The sequence below is a fragment of the Cherax quadricarinatus genome, chromosome 32 (assembly GCF_038502225.1).
Source record: "Cherax quadricarinatus isolate ZL_2023a chromosome 32, ASM3850222v1, whole genome shotgun sequence".
Taxonomy (NCBI): Eukaryota; Metazoa; Arthropoda; class Malacostraca; order Decapoda; family Parastacidae; genus Cherax; species Cherax quadricarinatus.
The window spans coordinates 29710937-29732924 of record NC_091323.1 but is presented as its reverse complement, the minus strand read 5'-3'; the positions used below and the strand labels follow the sequence as shown (position 1 = coordinate 29732924).

The 21988-nt window shown below is 40.1% G+C and overlaps 1 protein-coding gene across 1 annotated transcript; it reads right to left on the bottom strand.

The window, feature by feature from the left end:
- Positions 1 to 565: 565 nt before the first annotated feature.
- On the bottom strand, positions 566 to 20864 carry tsr (Cofilin/actin-depolymerizing factor homolog tsr). The gene is made up of 5 exons (XM_053778864.2): positions 20724 to 20864; positions 9906 to 10025; positions 9570 to 9692; positions 4625 to 4753; positions 566 to 1435 (listed from the first exon to the last, which is right to left on the bottom strand). Exons 1-5 carry the CDS (start codon positions 20724 to 20726, stop codon positions 1367 to 1369), a joined length of 444 nt encoding a protein of 147 aa, XP_053634839.1. The 5' UTR covers positions 20727 to 20864; the 3' UTR covers positions 566 to 1366.
- Positions 20865 to 21988: the final 1124 nt, after the last annotated feature.

The window sequence follows — 21988 nt, the reverse complement described above, 5'->3', positions numbered from 1 at the left end:
CTGCCCACTTTATCAACGAGCACGCAGAATTTACCTCAGTCGTCGTTGTCTTCGCTCCGCTGCTCTCTCTACCTTCCCTTCTCGCTGATGGACCCACCTTTCATCCGGACTCTCTCATTGACTGACAACGACTGACTGACTTCACAAATTCTGATACTTTCAGCCCATTCTACTTCAATCTCTTGCTACCCACTATCCCCTGCCCTGCTGTTTTCTGTAACCTGCTGATCATCCCCCCTCCCTTCTGCCATCCAATTCCCTTGCTTCCTTCCCTACCCTGCAGCGCTGTATAGCCCTTGTGGCTTAGCGCTTCTTTTTTGATAATAATAATACGGGTTAAATGAAGGCGCAAACCAGTTGTGGAAGTTGGGTAAATAGCACATGTGACTAGGGCCATGGGTGAAACTTGGACCAGTAAAGTGTTCCCTGTTGCAGGAACAATTTTTTGGGGGGAACCCCTCCAACTTTACCTTGGAAGGGCCCTTACTAGCAACTTCAAAATTTAAAGTTTCCATGAAACACTCCAAAATTTAAACTTTTGAAGGATACAAAAGAATTACCAGGCATTAAAAAGAAATTTATTTAGACAAGTTGACATCCTACTATTAAATCATACAAAACTTTCAAGTAATCAAAGTTTTTTTTTTCCATAATTGCAACACCTGATGCAACAAAAGATTTTGAGCACTTTCAATTACAAAAATTACTTTGAGCCATGCTGGCAATGCCTACCAATGTGGTTCAGTTATATAAAGCTTAACTAATGAAAATTCATAGAAGTGACTTATCCACATGTAAAGACATAACATACAAATGGAAGAGCTTCATGTAATACTAAACTTGTCTGCCAACACGTAGCAGCAGGTGACACTGGTAATGTTATAGGGGCAGCTCAAATTCAGGTGTTTAGGGGCCAACAATGATTTATCTAAATCTGAGAGCCCAAATTAGCTACTTACACTTAAACTGCAATTAACCAGTACTGGACTTAGATGGCACTAGTTTACGGTTCTAGGCATGAACATTCCAATGCCTCTTCAAGGGTCTTTAAGTAGTGTCACTGATCACAGCAAGGTAGAGCTTCAACCAGTGCACAACTGCTGCCACCCACCTACACACCAACCAATTTAACTGTAATCAAAATAAATCACAAGTATAAAACAATGAGTCCCCTGATGCTGCATGGGTAGCATAGTAACAGTTGCGGCCCGGGCATGACTAGGGCAGCATTACCGCAGTGCGGGTGGTGCTGATGGGCCCCTCACATTGCAGTGGGGTTGGCCAGAACTGAATCCAGTGTAAAACTGGGGTGTTGTGACAATACATAGAACAAGGGCTGCTTAGTGAGGGGCCTCTCATCGCAAGCTTAGGAACGATCTGTCGAGCGACACTTTTCCAACACGCACTCGTACGATGCTTCAGCCATGTCAGTAGCCTGAAAAAAAAAATTTAAAAACATGATTAGGTACTCCAGTCCTGAAATGGGGAAATATCTTAAACTTCCATTCTATCAAAAATAAACTTAATATGGTAACTACTAAAATCTTAATGGTCAGTTTTACTTTTCCATCAAAACTGCATGGAGCATTTTTTTTTTCATATCCTGTGAATGTGCCATACAGACCCATTCTCTGAAAAAATATTTTGCTGATCTGAATAGAGACTGCTACACAAGGGACTACCTCAATTCAGCACTACACAACAGCTACAGAGTCCCCCCCCCCCCCCCCAGCACTATTATTTTAAACAAAATTTACAAATTTCCCTACTAAACTGTATTAAGGAATTAAATATTAAATATCCCATACCCATGTTACATATCTGCCTTGCCTAAAATTTAGACATCAGGGAAATTACCTCCACAATTTATGCTGAATACTGGGTTTGTTCCTAGGAAAGTACCCCTTCCAAGAGGGGAAGTATCTTTGGAACAAAATCACTGCATTTAGAAATTTAGTTCTGTGAAACTACACAACCCATTTGCTGCCTGGTTTAATTTTAGATTTTATATGAACTAGTGAAGTAGCCCAGCACTGGCCAGGTAAAATTTTAAACTGTAAACTAAGTCTTCCATCAAGATAAAACCAACTTCCAATTAATGATAGCTTAACAGACATGCAAGCTTTGCTAGTTTGTCTTCTCCCCACCAACCTGAAGACAAGCAGACCCTCTATCAGGTGGCAGGTATCAATTTTAAGGACCATCAAAAAAAAACAAAGCTAAACTAACAGAAGTTAAGCAGGTTAGGCTGGCAATTTGCTACAAAAATTGTATAGTTCTTGAATAGGAAACCAACTAACTCAAGATTTGATGCCCAAGGATTAGCTCCAATAAAATTTTGGACACCAAATCTTAAATTAAAATCTATGCAATTAAGTGCAATAAATTGCTCTTTCCTCCCCTAGAGACAATCCCTAAGATTTGGCTGCCTATAACCTAAATCCTGCTCCTGGGTTAAAAAGCTCATGAAAAGTTTGATTACACTGGCTTAATAGGAAGTCAGACCATTTAAATACAGTAGCAAGAGTTTTTGCTAGGGAAAACACCACTAAAGGGTAGCAATAAACCCATTAGGGGAGGGGAATTAGAAGTTAGGTCCAGTTCATATGGAAAAATTCCTTTGATCACCCTGCTAAAGGATTTAACGACATGAAACTTTCTAAACGCTGCTTAATATTTTGCCACATTAACCCTTAAACTGTCCCAACAGATTTACGTTCACATGCGTAGTGCTCCATATATATATATTTTTTTTCCACTTTCAAATACAGTGGAACCCCGCCTTACGATCAGCTCCCAACTCGAACAATTATGCAAGTATTTTTGCAAGTGCTTTTGTATGTGTATTTTTGGGGGTCTAACCGACTAATCTAATTTACAATATTCCTTATGGGAACAAATTTGTTCGGTAACAGCACCCGAACAGACTTCTGGAATGAATTAATATCTGAAGTCGGGGGTCCACTGTATAAAATTTTTTTTTTACAAATTTTCAAATGTAAAAGATCTACATTTTTTACATACTTTCAAATGTTGAAAAAGCATAGATCTATGTTTGGACAGTTTAAGGGTTAAACTGTCCAAACTTCTACATTTGCTCGTACAGTGCTCCAACCGAACGTAAACGTAGATCTATGTTTGGACAGTAGAAGGGTCAAAAAAATTTGAAGAGCCAAGTCAACTCATTCTAGTACTGAAATTTCATCAATCAAGGACCCTAACTTTTTTGCCACCTTCAAAAGGCAAGCCACCACTACTTTTGCCACCTCCAGGACCAAGTCACTAGTCCCCATCCCAAGAATTTATTCATAAATTTTCCTCACTAAAACCATGATCACATTCCTGCTGGATGCTGAAGAAAATTTTCAACCCTACCTGGCTCAACCCCTACCTTTTATTTCAGTCGAGCTTTGATCCCCCTTTTCAACAACCTGTCCTAACAGCCTTGCACCAATGAGATTTCCATACTGCTCTGAACACCTACACCAGCATTGGCACCAATAAGCTACATACCCCTCTGCCTTAACTATGACCTCAACATCCATCCTTCAATAATTTTTCAGATTTCCAACATTATAGAACTGTGGCAAACTGCCACAGTTTACCCCTCCCCCCAAACTTCCAATAACAATCATGCCAAAAACTTTGGTAGAAAGTAAACAAGTATACAAGCTTCCCACACTAAGCTGCTACTTCTCATTAACTATTGTACCATCTTTCTATTACCAATAGTTCTGCCAATCCTGTCTAGGAAGTCTGGGGTACAAAAAAATCAGTCTGTACCTGGATCAGCTGTAAGTATCCATCTTCAGTCAAAGCCCTATGCAGTTCTATGGAATAACTTAATTTTCACCTTTTTCAAGATGTCTAGATTACAAATAACTGCTGAAGCTGTTACAACCCTACTAAAGTCTAAGTCTGGGAATCTTAATATGCAGAATAGAAGTGACAGTCTACAGAAACCTCAAAAATGAACAGCAGGAGGGAGAAGGGAAGAGTTCAAAGCTCTGCTCTTAACTTTTGCATACCATCTGCAGCCAACATTTACCTGCAAATTTCTACCAGGGAAGGGAGGGATACCCTAAACTAGAAATGGGGTGAAAAATAAGTGGGAAGAAGCCACCATAAGATTGGGTGCCTGGGAATACAAGTTCTTAGAAACTTGCAATTCATTTAATCAACGTGCTTCACCAGCATCAAGGAACCTTCCTGTCAGGGAACAAACTCCTTATTGCAACCAATTTTAGTCCCACAAGTCAACTAATTACAGAATTAATAGTACATGTTAAGCATCAATTAAATTTTTTTAGTTTAAGGAGGAATTTCTAATGCCAGTTAGAATGTCATTACTGTTACCCTTAAAACTGATTTTGAAACTGGCATTTCCCCTACTGTTGCAAAGAACCTAATGTAAACAGAAGTTTCCATTTATCAGAGGGCTAGAGAAATTAGGTTCAATTGAAGTTTCTAGAGGCCACTATCTAGATGGCAGTAAACTTCAGTAATGTACTGTTGTCACAACAGAATTGGTTTGTCACTGCACAAGCTTCACAAAAAAAAAAAAAGTTTTGAACACTTTTCTTTACTACCTTAGATGCTAATTCAAGTCATCACAAAACCTTACCTGGATATATTTGCCAACGCCTTCCAAGGCATGTTTAAGGGCATCAAAGCTAGAAGAATATAACATTTTCTTCTTTATCTTTGCAGTATCTGGGCACCAAGACATGAGGAATAATTTCTGCTTCGTTGTCTGGAAGTAGGAAGAGAAACATTCAGTTAATCACGAAGTTTCACCAACAAGGGCAAAAATAGTTTCTAAACAAGGAACTACATTCTAAGAGTGGAACCTCAGCTTACAAGTTTAATCAGTTCTGTGATCTAGCTCTCATCCCGATCTGCCTGTGTGCCAAGTCAATTTTTTTCATCTAAATTAACTGAAGCGCCATTAATCCGTTCTAGTGGAATTCCTGCTTTCAAGAGACAGGACAAAATATTCTCAATATAACCATTATGGCTTTTATCTATCAATTCATCTAATATGACAATACGAGTAACAAACCAGATACTCTAGAATGAATAAAATACGTCTTTGTGACAAGTGGAGGCAGCTATTGTTGCGGTATTCACTGATCGTGCGACTGCCTTTTGAAGTTAATTACACAGTGGACCCTCTTGGCCAAAATCCATTCCAGAAGCTTTGCCTAAAACCAAAGTAATATTTCCCATAAGAATTGTAAAGAATTAATCCACGCCAGAAAAAAAAATTCACCAAAACTAATTAAATCAGTATTACACGACTACTGAAGACTAATGTTGGCTTCTGGCATGCCTGCTACACTTCAATTCCATGGTGCTTCTAGTTTTTACCACAAACTTTACTAGGAACTTTCATTGGAGCCATGGTTACTTTTTTTTTGCACTGCAAAAACCCCATAATGGAAAAACAAGCGAAATGTTTGGATGTATGAGCAGAAGCTTCCTCACGCACCGAAAGAGCCAAATTGACACTCTAGCAGCCCCAGCCAGTGGATGGACACATCTGAAATGGCAGCCTATCACCAGGAGCCGAAAAACCGGCTAATCGCCTAGATGACCAACAATCAAGGGTCTACTGTACATATTATAGGTCTGTCCACATTTGTGGGCTTCGAATATTAGCGAATGCCTAACTGCCCAATCGTTTAAAATGTCATTACATATGTAATTACATGTCATTACATTATGTAATAGCACACAATGCATGATAAAGGAATAATGGGAAAAGTGGGGTAGATAGATCTACAGCAGTAATAGTAAACAGAGCAAAGTCCCAGGCAGCCACAGTAAAAAGATGTTCCACAAGGCACAGTACTCCCATTTTATTCCTCATCCTAATTTCTGACATGCAAGCCATAGCTCTGACTTCCTTTGCAGAAGATACCCGGATTACCATGGCAGTGACCTCCATTGAAGACACTGCAAGACCAAGTGGACATCAGCCAAATCTTCGAATGGGCCACTCGAAACAGTATGAAGTTAAACGAAGAGAAATTTCAACTCCTCAGGTATGGGAAACTGAAAAAAATGTGTGGGTATACAAATTCTTACCATCCAATAGAGTGGAAGAGTAATGTGAAGGACCTGGGAGTAATAATGTTAAAGGATCTCGCCTTCAAAGATCACAATTTATCTACCTCATCTGCTAAAAATGATAGGATGGATAATGAGAACCTTCAAAACTTGGGATGCCAAACCCACGATTCTTCAAATCTTTTTGTGCTCTAGGCTGGAATACTGCTGTACAACAGCCCCCCCTTCAAAGCTGGTAACACTGCAGACCTGTCGAGTGTACAAAACTTCCACAGCACACTTTAGTACAAGACACCTAAACTACTGGGAACTTCTGAAGGTCCTTTATCTATATTTCCTCAAATGCAGGCAAGAAATAATGTACACTTGGAAGGTCCTGGAGGGATTGGCACCAAATTGAACATGAAAATCACTCCCTATGAAAGCAAGACTTGGCAGGAGATGCAACACTTCCCCCCCCCCCCCCCCCGACGAGAATACGAGTGTCTGGGGGGCCCCAAGACTTCAATTTCCTCCCAGCATACATAAAGGGTCTATTGACCCCTGGCTGTCTTCAAGAAGGCACTGGAGAGCTAATCAGTACCTAACCAACCAGGCTGTGGTTTATATGTCAGCTTGCATGCAGCCAGCAGTGACAGCCTGGTTGATCCAACCCTGATCCACCATGAGGCCTGGTCTCAGACCAGGGCGTTGACCCCTGAAACCCTTTCCCAGTAATCTCCAGGTAATGAATTGTGGTGGTGGCAGCCGAGTTTGTTTGGAGATACGGCAAGATAGTCCTTCAATGACACTAATAACTATGGCTTATTTAGCAATCACAATTCATCCAACATGACAAACTAAAAAACACGACATACTCTCGAATGTCATTAAGCATGTCAAGTGTTGTTGCAAAGGGCGTACAAAGGCCACTGAAAGATTAGCCTTACATAGTGGTGGGGGCAGCAGCTGTGGCAGTAGAGACTGCTGTGTCAGTAGCCTTGTGCAACTCCAACATTGGAGTTAGGTTCGTGCCTTTTTTTTCTATCGATTAATCTCTTTACTTACTACATTGTTAATGCTACATTATCAGTGGCTGGTGCTGTAACCAACTCGCTGGTTTAGTACTGTACGTATCGTAGAATCACTGAAGGCACATTCTCCCCTTTGTTCCTCCACATTACTACCAGTTTTCTTGAATTCTATAGTTTCAGCTTTACCAAGTACAATATATTTTACGATGTTTGAGAGTTTAACGATTTTTCATGGTTCAATAGGTTAAAGAAGTAGTATTGTTAGACTAAGTAAATGCTATTATATTTCCCTACAATACATTTGTGCACCAAACATTCAAGAGGTTCTCAATACCCTAACCCTCACGAATGAAGGAGAATTATTATTGTACAGTGGACCCCCGCATACCGTCGGCATCACAACGTTTAATCCGCATACCGCTCGCTTTTATCGCAAAAATTTTGCCTCGCAAACCGCTCAAAAACCCGCTCACCACTGTTTGTCCGAGACGCGTCCAACGTGCGCCCTTAGCCAGCCTCACATGTGCCGCCGGTGGCATTGTTTACCAGCCAGCCTCCGCGGTAACATCCAAGCATACAATCGGAACATTTCGTATTATTAGTGTTTTTGGCGATTTTATCTGCAAAATAAGTGACCATGGGCCCCAAGAAAGCTTCTAGTGCCAACCCTACAGCAATAAGGGTGAGAATTACTATAGAGATGAAGAAAAAGATCATTGATAAGTATGAAAGTGGAGTGCGTGTCTCCGAGCTGGCCAGGTTGTATAATAAACCCCAATCAACCATCGCTATTGCTGCTGCACCACCGTCGGCTGCTGCACCGTCGGCTGCTGCTGCTGCTGCACCACCGTTGTTGGTGTGGCTTATTGAGAATACCAAGAAACAATTAACCCCAGAGGATTTGCCACCCAGGATAACCCAAAAAAGTCAGTGTCATCGAAGACTAACTTATTTCCATTGGGGTCCTTAATCTTGTCTCCCAGGATGCAACCCACACCAGTCGACTAACACCCAGGTGAACAGGGAAAAATGCCTGGAACTAGTGCTCATATTGGTGAATTTAAAGCCAGCAAAGGTTGGTTTGAGAGATTTAAGAATTATAGTGGCATACACAGTGTGATAAGGCCTGTTCTGGAAGAAAATGCCAAACAGGACCTACAGTACTCAGGAGGGAAAGGCACTCCCAGGACACAGTCATCAGTCATTGCTGCATCTTCAATAAAGGTAAGTGTCATTTATTCTTCATTTAGTATAGTACATGCACAATATATATTGTGCATGTACTACTATTGTGCATGTATCCTTCTCTGTGTGTGTAGGAAAATGTATATTTCATGTAAAAAATTTTTTTTCATACTTTTGGGTGTCTTGCACGGATTAATTTGATTTCCATTATTTCTTATGGAGAAAATTCATTTGCATACCGATCATTTCGCATAACAATGAGCCCTCTTGCACGGATTAAAATCGCTATGCGGGGGTCCACTGTACTTAATCTTTCAACAAACTGGCCATATCCCACCAAAGCAGGGTGGCCCAAAAATAGCTTTTTTAACTTTAGTACGTAATGTATACAGAAGGGGTTATTAGCCCCCTTGCTCTTGGGCATTTGTCTCCTTACAGCACATATGGCTTCGAGGAAGAATTCTGTTCTACTTCCCGTGGAGATAGAAAATGAACTAGCAAGAAAAAAAAAAAGAAAAAACTCAGTGGGGTGTATACACATACACTTGCATGTGTAGTGTGACCTAAGTAGCAATACGTACCTGAAATCTTGCACGTTTATGATACAGAAGACACCAGCAATCCTACCATGTAAAACAAATACAGGCTTTTGTTTTACACATTTGGCAGGACAGTAGCTCCTTCCTGGGTGGTTTGCCTTCTACCTACCTACCATTATATTATAATGGGGGAAGCACTAAACCCATAGGATCATACAGCACCTGTGGAGGGGTAGGGGATGGAAGGTATTCAGGCTTAATTTAGGGAACTGGAGCACAGAACTCCCTAGATCAAGAGCCCCTCACCAGCATCAAGGAACCTCCCGAGTGGGAAGTTTGCATCCTGAATTTTGGCTCTTGTCCAGAAACTAGAAAATAGAGCGATGGCTCTTGTACTAAAAAAAATTAGAATGCTGGGTCACTTGAGCCGAGGTTCACTGTATACATAAAAAAAATTGAATGTTAAAATTATAGCTAAAATACTTAAGATTGTGGCAAAACTACACTCGAATAATGTTCATGCAAGTACTGATGCTGCAAAACCAAGGTGTGGCTTGACTCCTGAAACTAAGGTCACTATTGCAAACAAACCATACTACAGGTGGAAATTGAACCTTTTATACAACTCGGTTTAATCCCCCACCTGTGGTATGGTGGATTGTGGCTTTAACAAATGCCATTAGAAGAACCCTACAAAATACTGCCAATAATGCTTAACAATATATTATTGCAATGTGAAAGCAAACAGTTTGTAACTTACATCTGAAGTCCCCTGGCACGCATGCTCGTACTCAAAGTCATAAAGACCATAACGGCACTGATCTGGCCCCACATTACTCAGGTGCTGTAGGTAATCATCATATGCAGCATCTCTATCACCATACTGAAAAGTAATACTGTATGAACTTCACAAAATATTTTCCAGACATTTCTGGGTAAAGGAAAAATTCGAAATGGCTTAATAGGCAATTTTAATTCTCACTTTCAAAAGGTTTATAAAGCATGTGCATTATTTGGCAATTTTAACATTACAATATCTTCAGAGGCTGATACTGTTAAGCTAGAATACTCCTCCACATGCTGAGCATCAACTAACCGTTTCAATGCAGATTTCTTTATCATCTTTTATGTGGAAGATGATGTATCTATACTTCTTGCCCTTTTTGATCTCTGTATATGCTTGATGGATTTCATCTGATACTTTCACCCCGGACGCCTGTAACATGAAATTCAGATTTACAAGTGGGATCCTATGAGCAGAGCACTAATTTTTAACTAGCACCTATTTCACTTTCTGGGAGTATACTAATTAGTTATACTTAGTAAAATCAAAGCTCCACAAACTATAGGCAATTTAATTTCAGTCTGAATGCACGTGCTGATTGTTGTGTATATTCACGAGGGAAAGGGGAGGGAGGGGGATGTGAAGCGCCAATAAAGTCAAACTTTTGGAAAGACGTTTGATCCAACGAGATCAGGTCCAATTTATTTAACCAAGAGCTCGCCAACAAAGAAACCAAGAGTGGATGCACTTGTGGCACAGACTAGCAAAGTCAGGTCCAACACTTTAAAAGTTAAAAATCAAACTGACTGATTGTAACCAGGCACTATGTACAGAAGTATATGGTAGGCAACTGCTCATTAAATACAGCAGCAAATCTTAAACCACCTATGTAAACAAGTGCCAGAAAGTGCACACTACTTGGGTGGGAGAGGTTAAGATTTTTGGAAGACATGCTAGTACCAGCAATTGCGTGGCATGATAAACTAGCTAATTTGATATACATATTGCATATGAAAGGAGTGGGATGCTCATTTATCATTCAAAACTGAAGTTGAGACACTAGCAAAATGGTAAGGCTGAACTATGGTAGGCTTTAAACAAGCCCCCCCCCCCAAAAAGGGAGGTTCAAGACCCCTTTCCCTCTAATGAACAGGATCTATTATCAATTTTCATATAGAAAACCAATTGCAGCACCTGATCTAATAAAGTTTATTAATTGCATGGAAAACCAGCACTTGTGTAAAATTAAATTGGAGAAAACTCCAGGGATGGGTCCAACAAATGGTTTACCAGGTGGCAAAAGGCCATGTAGAAAATATTCAGAGCAGGAGGGGTTTCTTTCTCTGGTTGAGCATTAGAGAAAACTACGAATCTGCGTCTGGCTTTCGTTTACAATTCTCGGGATGAATTACTCATTACTTCTCCCTTTGGTTATGATGGCATCTAAAGGTAGTTCAGAAAAACTGAAGGCATGTTGATGGTAATATGGCTCTGGGCCACAAATATTGTATAGGTATGTAGCCTATGCTACCTACATCTACCAGCTACTTAGCTCATTCAGGTATACACAAATAGTTATACATAGCAGCATGTGCAGAGAACCTAGGATAACCCAAAAATGTCAGACTTCCTACAAAAAAGTACTACTCACCTCTCACCCTACATAAAGATTAAATATTTTAAGGCGAGTAATGAATGTGGAAGAGTTGGTGAATGACCACTTGTTAGAGCTAACTACTGAAGAGCCAGAACACTAGTTAATCTTAAAAAATTGTTAATATTTTTGGGTGTCAAACTGATTGTATTTACATTTCTCATGGGAAAAATTGTTTTTGCAAGATGACCTGGAATGCAATGAGTGAAAACCAGGGTTCCACTGTACTCTTGAAAAAACAAGGAAAGAGTAATACTGTAATATATGGTATATACTGTATATATAACCCAGTAATTTCATAAAAAATTTTTATTGGTCTAAGGACATGTATAATGTACTTACAGTGGACCCTCAAATTTAATCCCTTTTCTGTATGTAAAACTATTGTTCTCTATAAAATTTATTTTGTTAATGTTTCTCATCCCACAAGACAATGTAAATCCAATTAATCCAGACACCCAAAATTACCAATTTTAGAGAAAATTTTACATACAGAAAAGGGATGATGAAATTCAAGGGTCCACTGTATTTAAAAGGATTTGGACTGGTCATTTTTTAACCACCGACACTTATTTGCTGGTAGGGAAGCTGGTTGTGGAACAACTTTGTTCCTTCGTTTACTTTTGCTACGAGGTAATAGTAGACCCTACTGGCCTTCTGATTGTTTTTTTTTTCCAAACTTAAGAATACTATATGAAAGGATCCAGAGGTTTACCAGAGGTAAAATATTGGCAGGTGGCAGATGTGTAGGTAAAAAATAATGGTGCATAATTTTACACAGGACAGCTTAAAGTGTAAGCTACTTCTGGTCATGAAACCAACCAAAAATGATCTGTGCCGTTCTATCAAACTATAGAAAAAAAGCCAATAAAACCAATCTTATAACTGCCTATAAAGTTGATTTTATGGTATCCCATAGCATGACCGCTAGCACAGTTCACATTCAGGGGTCAATCCCCTGTACAGGTCAAAACACAGGACACGTTTCAAGACATTTGCTGTCCAGGTTCGACTATTGGTAAAATGAGTGCCTGGATTAGTCAATGTGTGGATTGCATCCTGGGAGACTGGCCTAATTTGGCCAAAATGTGAGAACAAGGGGCTCTATAAAGTATCACTACTGTTTGCTAGGCCTGTAACTTTTACACGTGCTTTTAGAAATAGCACAACTAAACTAGAAACAAACCTAAAGCTAATTTAAACCAAACTGTTGCCCTCCCATCCCCAATCATGCAACACTGGGCAGGGTTTTTATTTTAGTACACTGTGCATGTGCCAAAAACATTTATCGATGACTACATTTATTCCTTACAGCTTGTCTCAAGGAGCAAAGCTTTTGACAATTCCACAAGGGACCCTGGCCTCAGTTCTACGACTGCCACTGACTGGCAAGTGAAAAAGTGATCACTAGCAACAGCAATATTTACATTATGCAATTCTTGATAACTAGAGGATGCTCAAAGGGTCAATGCCCCTGCAGCCTAGTCCACGACCAGGCCTCTAGTGGATTAGGGTTTTATGAACTAGGCTGTTACTGCTACCCATGCACAAAATGCCACATGAACCACAGCCCAGCTAGTAATGTAACGACTTTAGGTTCCTATCAGCTCCCTCTGGAAGCCAGAGGTTTAGTAATTCTACCTTACCCAGGCTGGGAGGCAGTTGAACAGTTTGGTCCCCAGACATGTCTGTACTTGTGGCACAACACCCCCCCCCCCATGCACGTGTGCGTGTGTGGGTGGGTGGGGGGTTCACCACATGCTCTCTTGTAGGGAATGATTTCAGTGTGCATATTTGGGCCTATACCCGAGGATTTTCCAAGGAAAACAGGTCTAGTAATTAAACCATTGACAGTTTTGCAGAATTAAAAGCTCAAATCCAACCTGGCCCATTATCTAGTTACAACTCAGTCTGAAAAGTGAAGTTCTCATACGCAGGGGAAGGGGGGTGTTATGCGTGTATTTTTATAGTATTTTTATTAACACTGTCTCCCACAAAGGCAGGGTGGCCCAAAAAAATTTCTTTCACTTCACTGTCTTTCCAAAGGTGCACTCGTGTTACAGATACAAAACTGCAACATTAACACCCCTCCTTCAGAGTGCAGGCATTGTACTTCCCATCATCAGGACTCCAGTCCAGCCTGCTCATTTCCCTGAATCCCAACATTTAGGTTACCTTCTGCACATTCCAACAGCATGTCAAGTCCTAAAAAGCATTAGTCTCCATTTGCTACTGTAACATATGCATGCTTACAGGAAGTCAAGCCCCTCTTGCACAAAACCTGTACCCCCCCCCCTCCCTCAAACCTTTCCTAGGCCAACCCCTACCCTGCCTTCCCTCCACTACAAATTTGTATACTGTCATTCCATCCTCTACACATCCAAACCATCTCAACCCTTCCTCAGCCCTCGGGATAATAGTTTTGGTAATCCCACACCATCTAATCTCCAAACTATGGATTCTCTGCATTACATTCACATCACATATTGCCTTCAGACATAACATCTCCATTGCCTCCAGCATTCTTGTTCCAACATTTACAACCCATGCCTCGCCCATACAAGAGCATTGGTATAACTACTTATATTTCCCCCCCTTTGCTTTCATGGATAAAGTTCTTTGTCTCCACAGACTCCTCAGTGCACCACTCGCCTTCTTCCCCTCGTCAATTCTACGATTCACATCCTTCATAGACCTATCTGCTGACACGTCCACTCCCAAATACCTGAACACTCGCCTGCTCCATACTCTCCCTCCAACCTGATATCTAATCTTACATTACCTAATTCTTTTATCCTCGTCACCTTACTCTTTCCTATACATATATTCACTTAACTTTCTTCCTTTTACATACCCTACCTAACTAGTCAACCAACCTCTGCTACTAAAACACCCTGAGCCATACATTATAAACCAAGTACAACACTGAGCACCAGTTAGCTTTCTAGGGAACAACTAAGAATTAACCAAAAGGCTTGTCAAGGGCCTTGTGTCTTAGAGTGGTGAAACACTGGGGTTTCGTAAATGTCAAAAGTTAAAGTGCAAAAGTGGTATTTAACCCTTTGAGGGTTAGTCACGTACAAGTACGTCATTGCAGCCAGGGTTGGTCATGTACTTGTGTGCCTAAATTCTCGTGCCTTCAAATCTGGTGGAAGAAAGCTGGCAGGCTTACATATGAAAGAATGGGTCTGGTCAGTGTGTGCAGTATAAAATCCTGAAGCACACTGCACGAGAAAAACTTGCCGTCTTTGGCTTAAAACGGCGACTTTCTAGCAAATTTTCATATGGCATTTATGGCTGTATTCTAGTTTCCTTTGTCTCATTTGACAGAATGGAAGATATATTACAGAATGAGAGACTTGGTTTCATAAGTACCTTGAAATTGAGCTCAAAGTAGCAAAAAGTTATCGATTTTTGCCTATATTCAAGAGTAAACAAATCAAGCCATGCATCCAATACACAACTGGGAAGTCCAACATTCTTTCATAAGTGCACTGATATACCATTTTTACAATGATGCAGTAGTATACAGAACAGAAAAATTCAAAATGAAAAGCGAAAGTAATGCAAGAGGGGCCTAGACACATTACTAATGAACAGAAAAAGTTATTTTAGTGCCATGAATGTCAGTTATTCTGAACCCTATTTTGAAATTGGCATCTTTTGAAATTTGTGTGAAATTGCCTAAATTGCCAGTTTCTGACCACTTTATTGGGTAGTTTAAATCAGTAAATGGGTGGATTCTTTTACTCAATAGAACAAATGGAGTTCTAGGGAAAGCTACAATTCTAGTCTACTGCAACATTGGAATTGGCCAAAATATAGGGCCCAAAGTGGGCGAAATTGTCAACTTTGAGATCGCTAACTTTGCAAGAGCATAATTCCACAAGTTTTTCCATCAAATTTCATATTTTTGGAGTCATTATGATCTGAAAGATAATTTTACAAGAAAATTTAGAAAAATTTTCGACCGAGAAATAGTTTGGGAGAGGGCCTCTCGACCCTCAAAGGGTTAAAACAGACTAACTGCAAAGCTTGTTGAATTTAAAATTTTATGTTTTAACCAGGGGAAGCTTTGAACCCACAAGCTTGTGCACAAGCAATTGGCACCAATCAAGGGAAGAATCAATTGCTTTTCGAAGTTACCCCACAAGATCAAGCCGGTAGGAGACTGACCTGCCTCACATGGGCTAGTGTGCCTGCTGCAGAGATCATGTTCTTTAGACCTAAATTAACATTGTCAAGTTAAGGTATATTCTTTAAAGCTTCAACATTTATCAGATTAGAATCTGACCTTTCACATCTTACTTCCTACTCAACCCCAATGGAAAAGTTACTTTTGGTTATCCTAGGCAATTTCACATGCTGTTATGCATGATAATTTTTGTAACTGTCCCTGTGACTAAACACTCTTGCAGCCCAACCCTAAGCCAAACTTGTCTGGTGCTTTACTAGTCAACATACTTGCCACCATATACATCACAGCCTGGTCAACTAGGCACTAAATACAACTTAAAGACCATAAGAAAGATCACAACAGCCAGGAGGATGACTGGATGGGTACCCTGAGCTTTCAAAACAAGGGAAATAATGCCTATGGTAACTTCAAATCACTATCTGACTGCCCTGTTCAAAGCAGGAGAGAGCTGGAACAAACGGTAGAGTTCACACCAAGCCAGTGAAGCACAAATTACTGGGAATGCTTTTAAGTCTTTAACATACACTTGTTGGAGCAGAGATGCACGATAATATATACACCTGGAAAGTACTAGAGGGCCTGGTCCCAAATCTGCACAATGCCATAACTTACTGGAGAGATATGGGAAGGAAGTTTATTTTAAACTGAGGAGCAGGGGTGCGGTGGGGACAAAGGAACATTATAAACATTCGGGGTCCCCGACTAATCAGCATCTTGCCAGAAAATATCAAACTGCTGCAACAAGTGTAGAAGCCTTCAAGAGGAAATGGGGACAAGTATCTCGCCAGGTGCCAGATCAACTAGGCTGTAATGGATGTGGAGCAGCAGGCCTCCAGCAGCAACAGCCTGGTTGACCAGGCAAGCACCAGACAAGCCTGGCCCATGGCTGGGCTTAGAAACTAAACTATTAAAGGTATATCAAATTTTACAATTCATGTACCCAAATAACTACTTTTACTATTTTACACTAGTAGAATAAGCACAGATTGGGAATGTTTATTACAAACTTTGGAAGATTTAGGACAGGAACACCCAGTAATTTTAATGGCTGTATTGGCTATGCAGGCATAAATTAACCCTTTCAGTGTTGAGAGGCCCTCAAACTTTCTCAGGGTCAAAAATTTTGGAAAAATTATTTATGAAATTAGAGACTTCTCCCAATCATAATGCCAAAAGTATGAAATTTGATGGAAAACTTATTAAATTATGCTCTTGCAAAGTTAGTGCTCAATGTATACTTATCGGAGATTTCACCCACAGACCTTTGGCCAATTCCAGTGTACTAGTCAACAAAAATTGTAACTCATTAGAACTCCATTTTGTCCTATCAAACGAGTACAAGAAATCACCCATTTACCAATTTCAACTGTCAATAAAGTAGTCAAATTGGCAATTCTGCCAATTTCACACGAATTTCAAAAGATACCAATTTCCAAATAGTGTCCAGAATAAACAAGCCATTCCTGGCACTAAAATAACATTGTTTATTAGTCACATCCCCAGACCCATCTTACATTTCTTGTGCTTTCCACCGAGTTAAAAAGATTAATAGTTATGCAGATTACTGCATTAGTGTAGAAATGGTGTAAATAATATCAACACTTTTGAAAGAATATTAGACTCCAGTTGACGTGTATTGGACGTGTGGCATGATTTGTTTACTTTTAAACTTTGGCAAAAATCAAACATTTCTGCTACTTTGAGTTCAATTTCTAGGTACTTTTCAGTGTGAAACCAATCCTTAGTGTTAAGTAGTCTAAGCCAATAATGTTAAGTTGGCCCATAATGCCTAGGCCTAATAGAGGCTTTTTGCATTGCAACCCACTACTGTAAATATAAAATATCAATGTACGGTTTGCAAGTAAATCAAACATCTGAATTTCTGTAATATGTCTTAGTCTATAAAGACCAAGAAAACTAGAATACAACCATAAATACATACGAAAATACACTGCAAAGTCACTATTTTAAACCAAAAAGTTCTCATTATGCACTGTGCTGCAGGATTTTTTTTTTTTTTTATACTGTACACTGACCACAGACCTATTCTTTCATATGTAGGCCTACCAGCTTTCTCTCGCTAGATCTGAAGGTGCTAGAATTTATGCATAGTAGTACATCAATAACCCTGGTGTGCAAGACATACTAGCAAGTCAAACCCAGAAAGGGTTAACCGCTTTAGGTTTACACGTGTTCTTTTCATGTTAGGGTATTTTCTGCAAGTACCTGCTATGAAGCTAAGGCAAGCACTTTATACCAAGGCTTTGCTAAATACTGGATGCATTTTGTACTGCTGTGTTAATGTTTAAGACATTAGCTAATTTCACCATTAAATGCACTGTGTGCACTCAATTACATTGCACAAGATAAAACTAGGGTCACCAAATAAGAATTTTATAGTCGGTACAGTGGAACCGGTTTTAGTCTGCCCTATTTTCGGTGAATTCTGTTGTCCCAGTTTTTGTCCATCACCCATTTTAGTCAGTCCGCCATAAACATGTCCGCACCCACAGAAAGCATCCCATGCGTTCAGAGTCTGGCTTTGTTTCTCCAGTGATCATTACCCTATGCATGTCATGTAATTATTGTGGCTTTGGGGAAGTCCATGGGGTTGGATGCGAGTGGCCAGGATGTGGAAGAGTTGGACAACCACAAGGAAGAGCTAACCACAGAGGAAGAGGAAGAGGGAGAGGGAGAATGCACCTTCAGGTGCCAAGGACATGCGAGCAAAGTGGAGAGTTGCAAAGTTGGAGAAATATCACCCTAACAAAGCTGTTGTAAGCCATGTCTGCAACATGTTCAATGAAAGTCTTGTCCCATTTTAGGCAAATCTAAAAAGATGCCAGAAGCAGACCTCACTGGACAGTTGTGACAGATCCTGTGCCAGTAGGAGGCAAGCAACTCCCAGATAGGGACCTTATACCTGAAGTCCTTATGGAGGGGGATTCCCCTTCCAATAATCTCTCCTCCGTCTCCCCTCCTCGCGTCTTCCATACGCCAACAAGTCAATTAAAATTTATTAAATGTTCACTTCTCCACTTTAGTCCTTTATATTTCTCATTTTCTGTATGTAAAACGTTATTTTCTATAAGACGTATTAAATACTTTTGGGCGTCTGGGACAGATTAATTGGATTTATATTATATGGGAAATATTGCTCCAGTGTCAAATTAGGTTTTAGGCAGACTTCCTGGAACGAATTAATGAAAACAGAGGTTCCACTGTATTAGGTGTAACTTATAGTAGATCAGTTCAGACTGAAGATTGGCTATTTAATCCTTTGCAAATCACTGGTACATATTTAATAAAGTTCTACTCTACACATCTGCCAGATTGATCCCCTTAACTAACACCAGAGTACTTTAGTGAGGAATGTCCTGTTCAACATGACACTTCCACCAGTCTACCCTACTTGCCTGTGACGAGGTCCGACCTCGTGCCTTAAAAGGAGACTATCAAGGTTGAGGGACTGTTTCAGTGTTTTCTCCTGCATTAAACGTAAGCTGCTCATTGTGCAGGGGAGAAAAGTTCAGACAATAAGAAACCTAAGTATTAGACATTCACTACATACTGTAGTACATTTGATTTAACCAAATACTGCCAAGATGTAAAAATAAATTTCCATCTTAACCACTGTACTGGTTATCCTGCAAGATGGTATAAATCTTGGTAATAAATACCGACAAGTTGGTTTAGAAAGACACGTAAGCAAACACTAACATATTTATTAGAAAATGTTTCGGTCCTGGGACCTTGATCACTTCTGAAGTGATCAAGGTCCCAGGACCGAAACGTTTTCTAATACATATGTTAGAGTTTGCTTACGTGTCTTTCTAAACCATCCTGCAAGATAATTGTAGCTCACAAATGGCTTCTGCCACCCATTGCATAGAGTCATGCTTTAAGTTTTCAACCATTCAGTTATGGATAAAATTTAAAAGTCCAACCCAAGAGCAAACTATTTACACCCTACTTAACTAGCCTGAGTAGGCCACTGGCTGTCTACAACCAAGGTTAGTCTACTTTAAATTCTTGTACTTAATATCTTAACTTTTGAAATCTCTCAAACTATGCCAAGGAATAAGTATTTGGTCGATTCAGTATTAAGCATATCCTTCAGCTCTCAAAGCCGAGATTAGGAAAAAGTCATAGCATAAAACGTAATGGTAGGAAGTCTAGTACAAGGGATATTCACAAGATCAATAACCAAGACAAGTTTAGAACATGCAAGTTTACCAATATGGATCATATGAATGTAGCACTGCAGCTGTCTGCATTTCCTTTACCAGTACACCAGTCAGGATTTTTAAAAGATACTTATGACGAACACCTGAACTGCTGCCACTGCACAATGTTTAAAGCACAAGTTAAGGGTTTTATGGCCCAATAAATGTTTAAAGGCAACTCGGTTTCTAGAAACTAAGCAGAAATAGTGAGCAGGATTATAAGCTTCAAGGAATGAAGTTAATCTAACTTCCAAAAGGGAGGTTGACTTTGCCTAGGTTAAATGAAAAAAAAAAAAATTAACCCCCCCCCCCCCAACATAACATGCACCATCAGACTAAGGAATTTCCAAGTTCTATACCTAAAGCAAACATGAAAAAAAAAGCATCCAAGAATGATAGTATTTACCAAAGCTTAAAAAAATATGCTATAATTCATTAGTCAATTAAGGAAAAACAAACTACACGAAAATCTTGGTAACTATCCAGTATTACTGCGGTATGTTCACTAAGTGGCGCTGCCCAATAATTTACAATCCCCCCCCCCCCGGGGAAGTGAATTGGTGGGTGGGGGAGGGAGGTCCCACCCTCACTAGGCCAATTCCCACTTTCCCCAAGCTTCTGGCGATTTAGGGAACTAACGTGAGGGTGGCTGTGTGCTGGCGCCAGCACGGGGGTACTAGCTGCTGCCTCGACAAAAAACAAAAAAAAAAATTGAGAAGTGGCCTATCACTCGCTTGTGCCCCTTTAGCACGCACATTTGAAATGTCATAAATCACATACTAAACATTTACACCATAACCTCGCTACCTACACTCCATTTTAAAAGCTCCACCACTTACCATTAAAAAACCACTTTAAACCCTTAAAAACACAGTACTTCACCAAACAATTCATGATTTTCCCAACACACCGGTAATGTGGTGTCACGGCTTTTGCCGGCATCTTGTCCTCTCCTAGCTTAAAAACGTGGGAATTAAGGCCCATCTTTTGACACAAAGTAAAAGCCACATGCTTGTGAAGATCCAAGTGATGGGAGAGAAAGAACAACTCACCATTGTGCTTTAGGCTACACAGGGATAGACACAGCTCAGAGTGGACTATAGACTCAGGCAGCGGAGGTTCAACTTGAAGGGGCGTAGTGTGAGTTGTGACGTCACATATCACTCCGCCGACCGCCGGCTTCACCTGCGTCGACGTCTCTCATTGGTTGAGTTACCTCGGCCTGCCAGCCCCCCTCTTCCTCCCAGCCAATCACAACCTTCCTTTCACCTAGATAAATGTCATCATTTGGGTGTATTTTTACTATTTAATAATTTCCTTTAAATGGAAAAAGTTCATTTTATACATTCATGACTTTTATAAATGTATGAGAGCATGTTACAGTTTGCTATAGTGCGTTAAAGTAGCATGCTAGAGGAACTACTTTTCCGGCACTCCCACGTAGTATATTTTGCGACACTCGCTGGCGAGCCTTTGGGAAGGGGCTCAAAATGTCCTCACTCAAGTCACGTTCTTCACTCATTTTCTAGCTTCATCTTATTTCATTGCTTTTAAAACATAGATGATAACATCCCAAGGAAATTAGCATAGTCGGAGCTTCAGCGCGAAATAAAAACTTGGTAATTGTTGGGAGTAGCGAGAGGAGGATAGAGGCCAATCAAGATTTGAAACAGAGGATATTGCCATATATGGTAAAGTTGGAATATCGTCTGCTCTCTCTCCTTTTCAATGGGAAGAATGATGTATCGATTGGTTAAGAATGTTTACAAAGGGACTCTGCGGTTTTATCCATGACATGAGTCGTACCTTGGCATGAATATTGACATTTAAGTGTCATATGACGCCCTTGAACGTTGCCTGAAAAATTTATATTTGATGATAGTTGAGTCATTCACCGCTGTGACACACATTGCCCTAATTGATCTCTCGCTAGTGTTTCAGTGGGCGCTGTACGCCACTGCGGACGCTGACAAACACATGTAATGTATGAAACATATGTTGTCTGAGTCATAGAAGTGAGAGGAAGATTCTGGAGTGGAGTATTATAGTCACGGATGGCTGCTGTCATAGGTTTCTCGAATATATTTGATTAGTCTCCCACAGGTAGCTTATCTTGCCTTCTAGGCACTAGGTATCTTATGTGATGTTATGAGGCGATAGTTTGGCAACAACAAAAAATATAATAAGCGTCAGGAGAGTTTTATTTAGCAATCGCAAATAGAAAGCTTGAGATTGTGTAGTGTGTCCGTGCAAGAGGGTCATAAGTGCGCCCGCTGTTTAAATAAGGTAAGTTTTAATTAAGAAGTGAACGATAAGT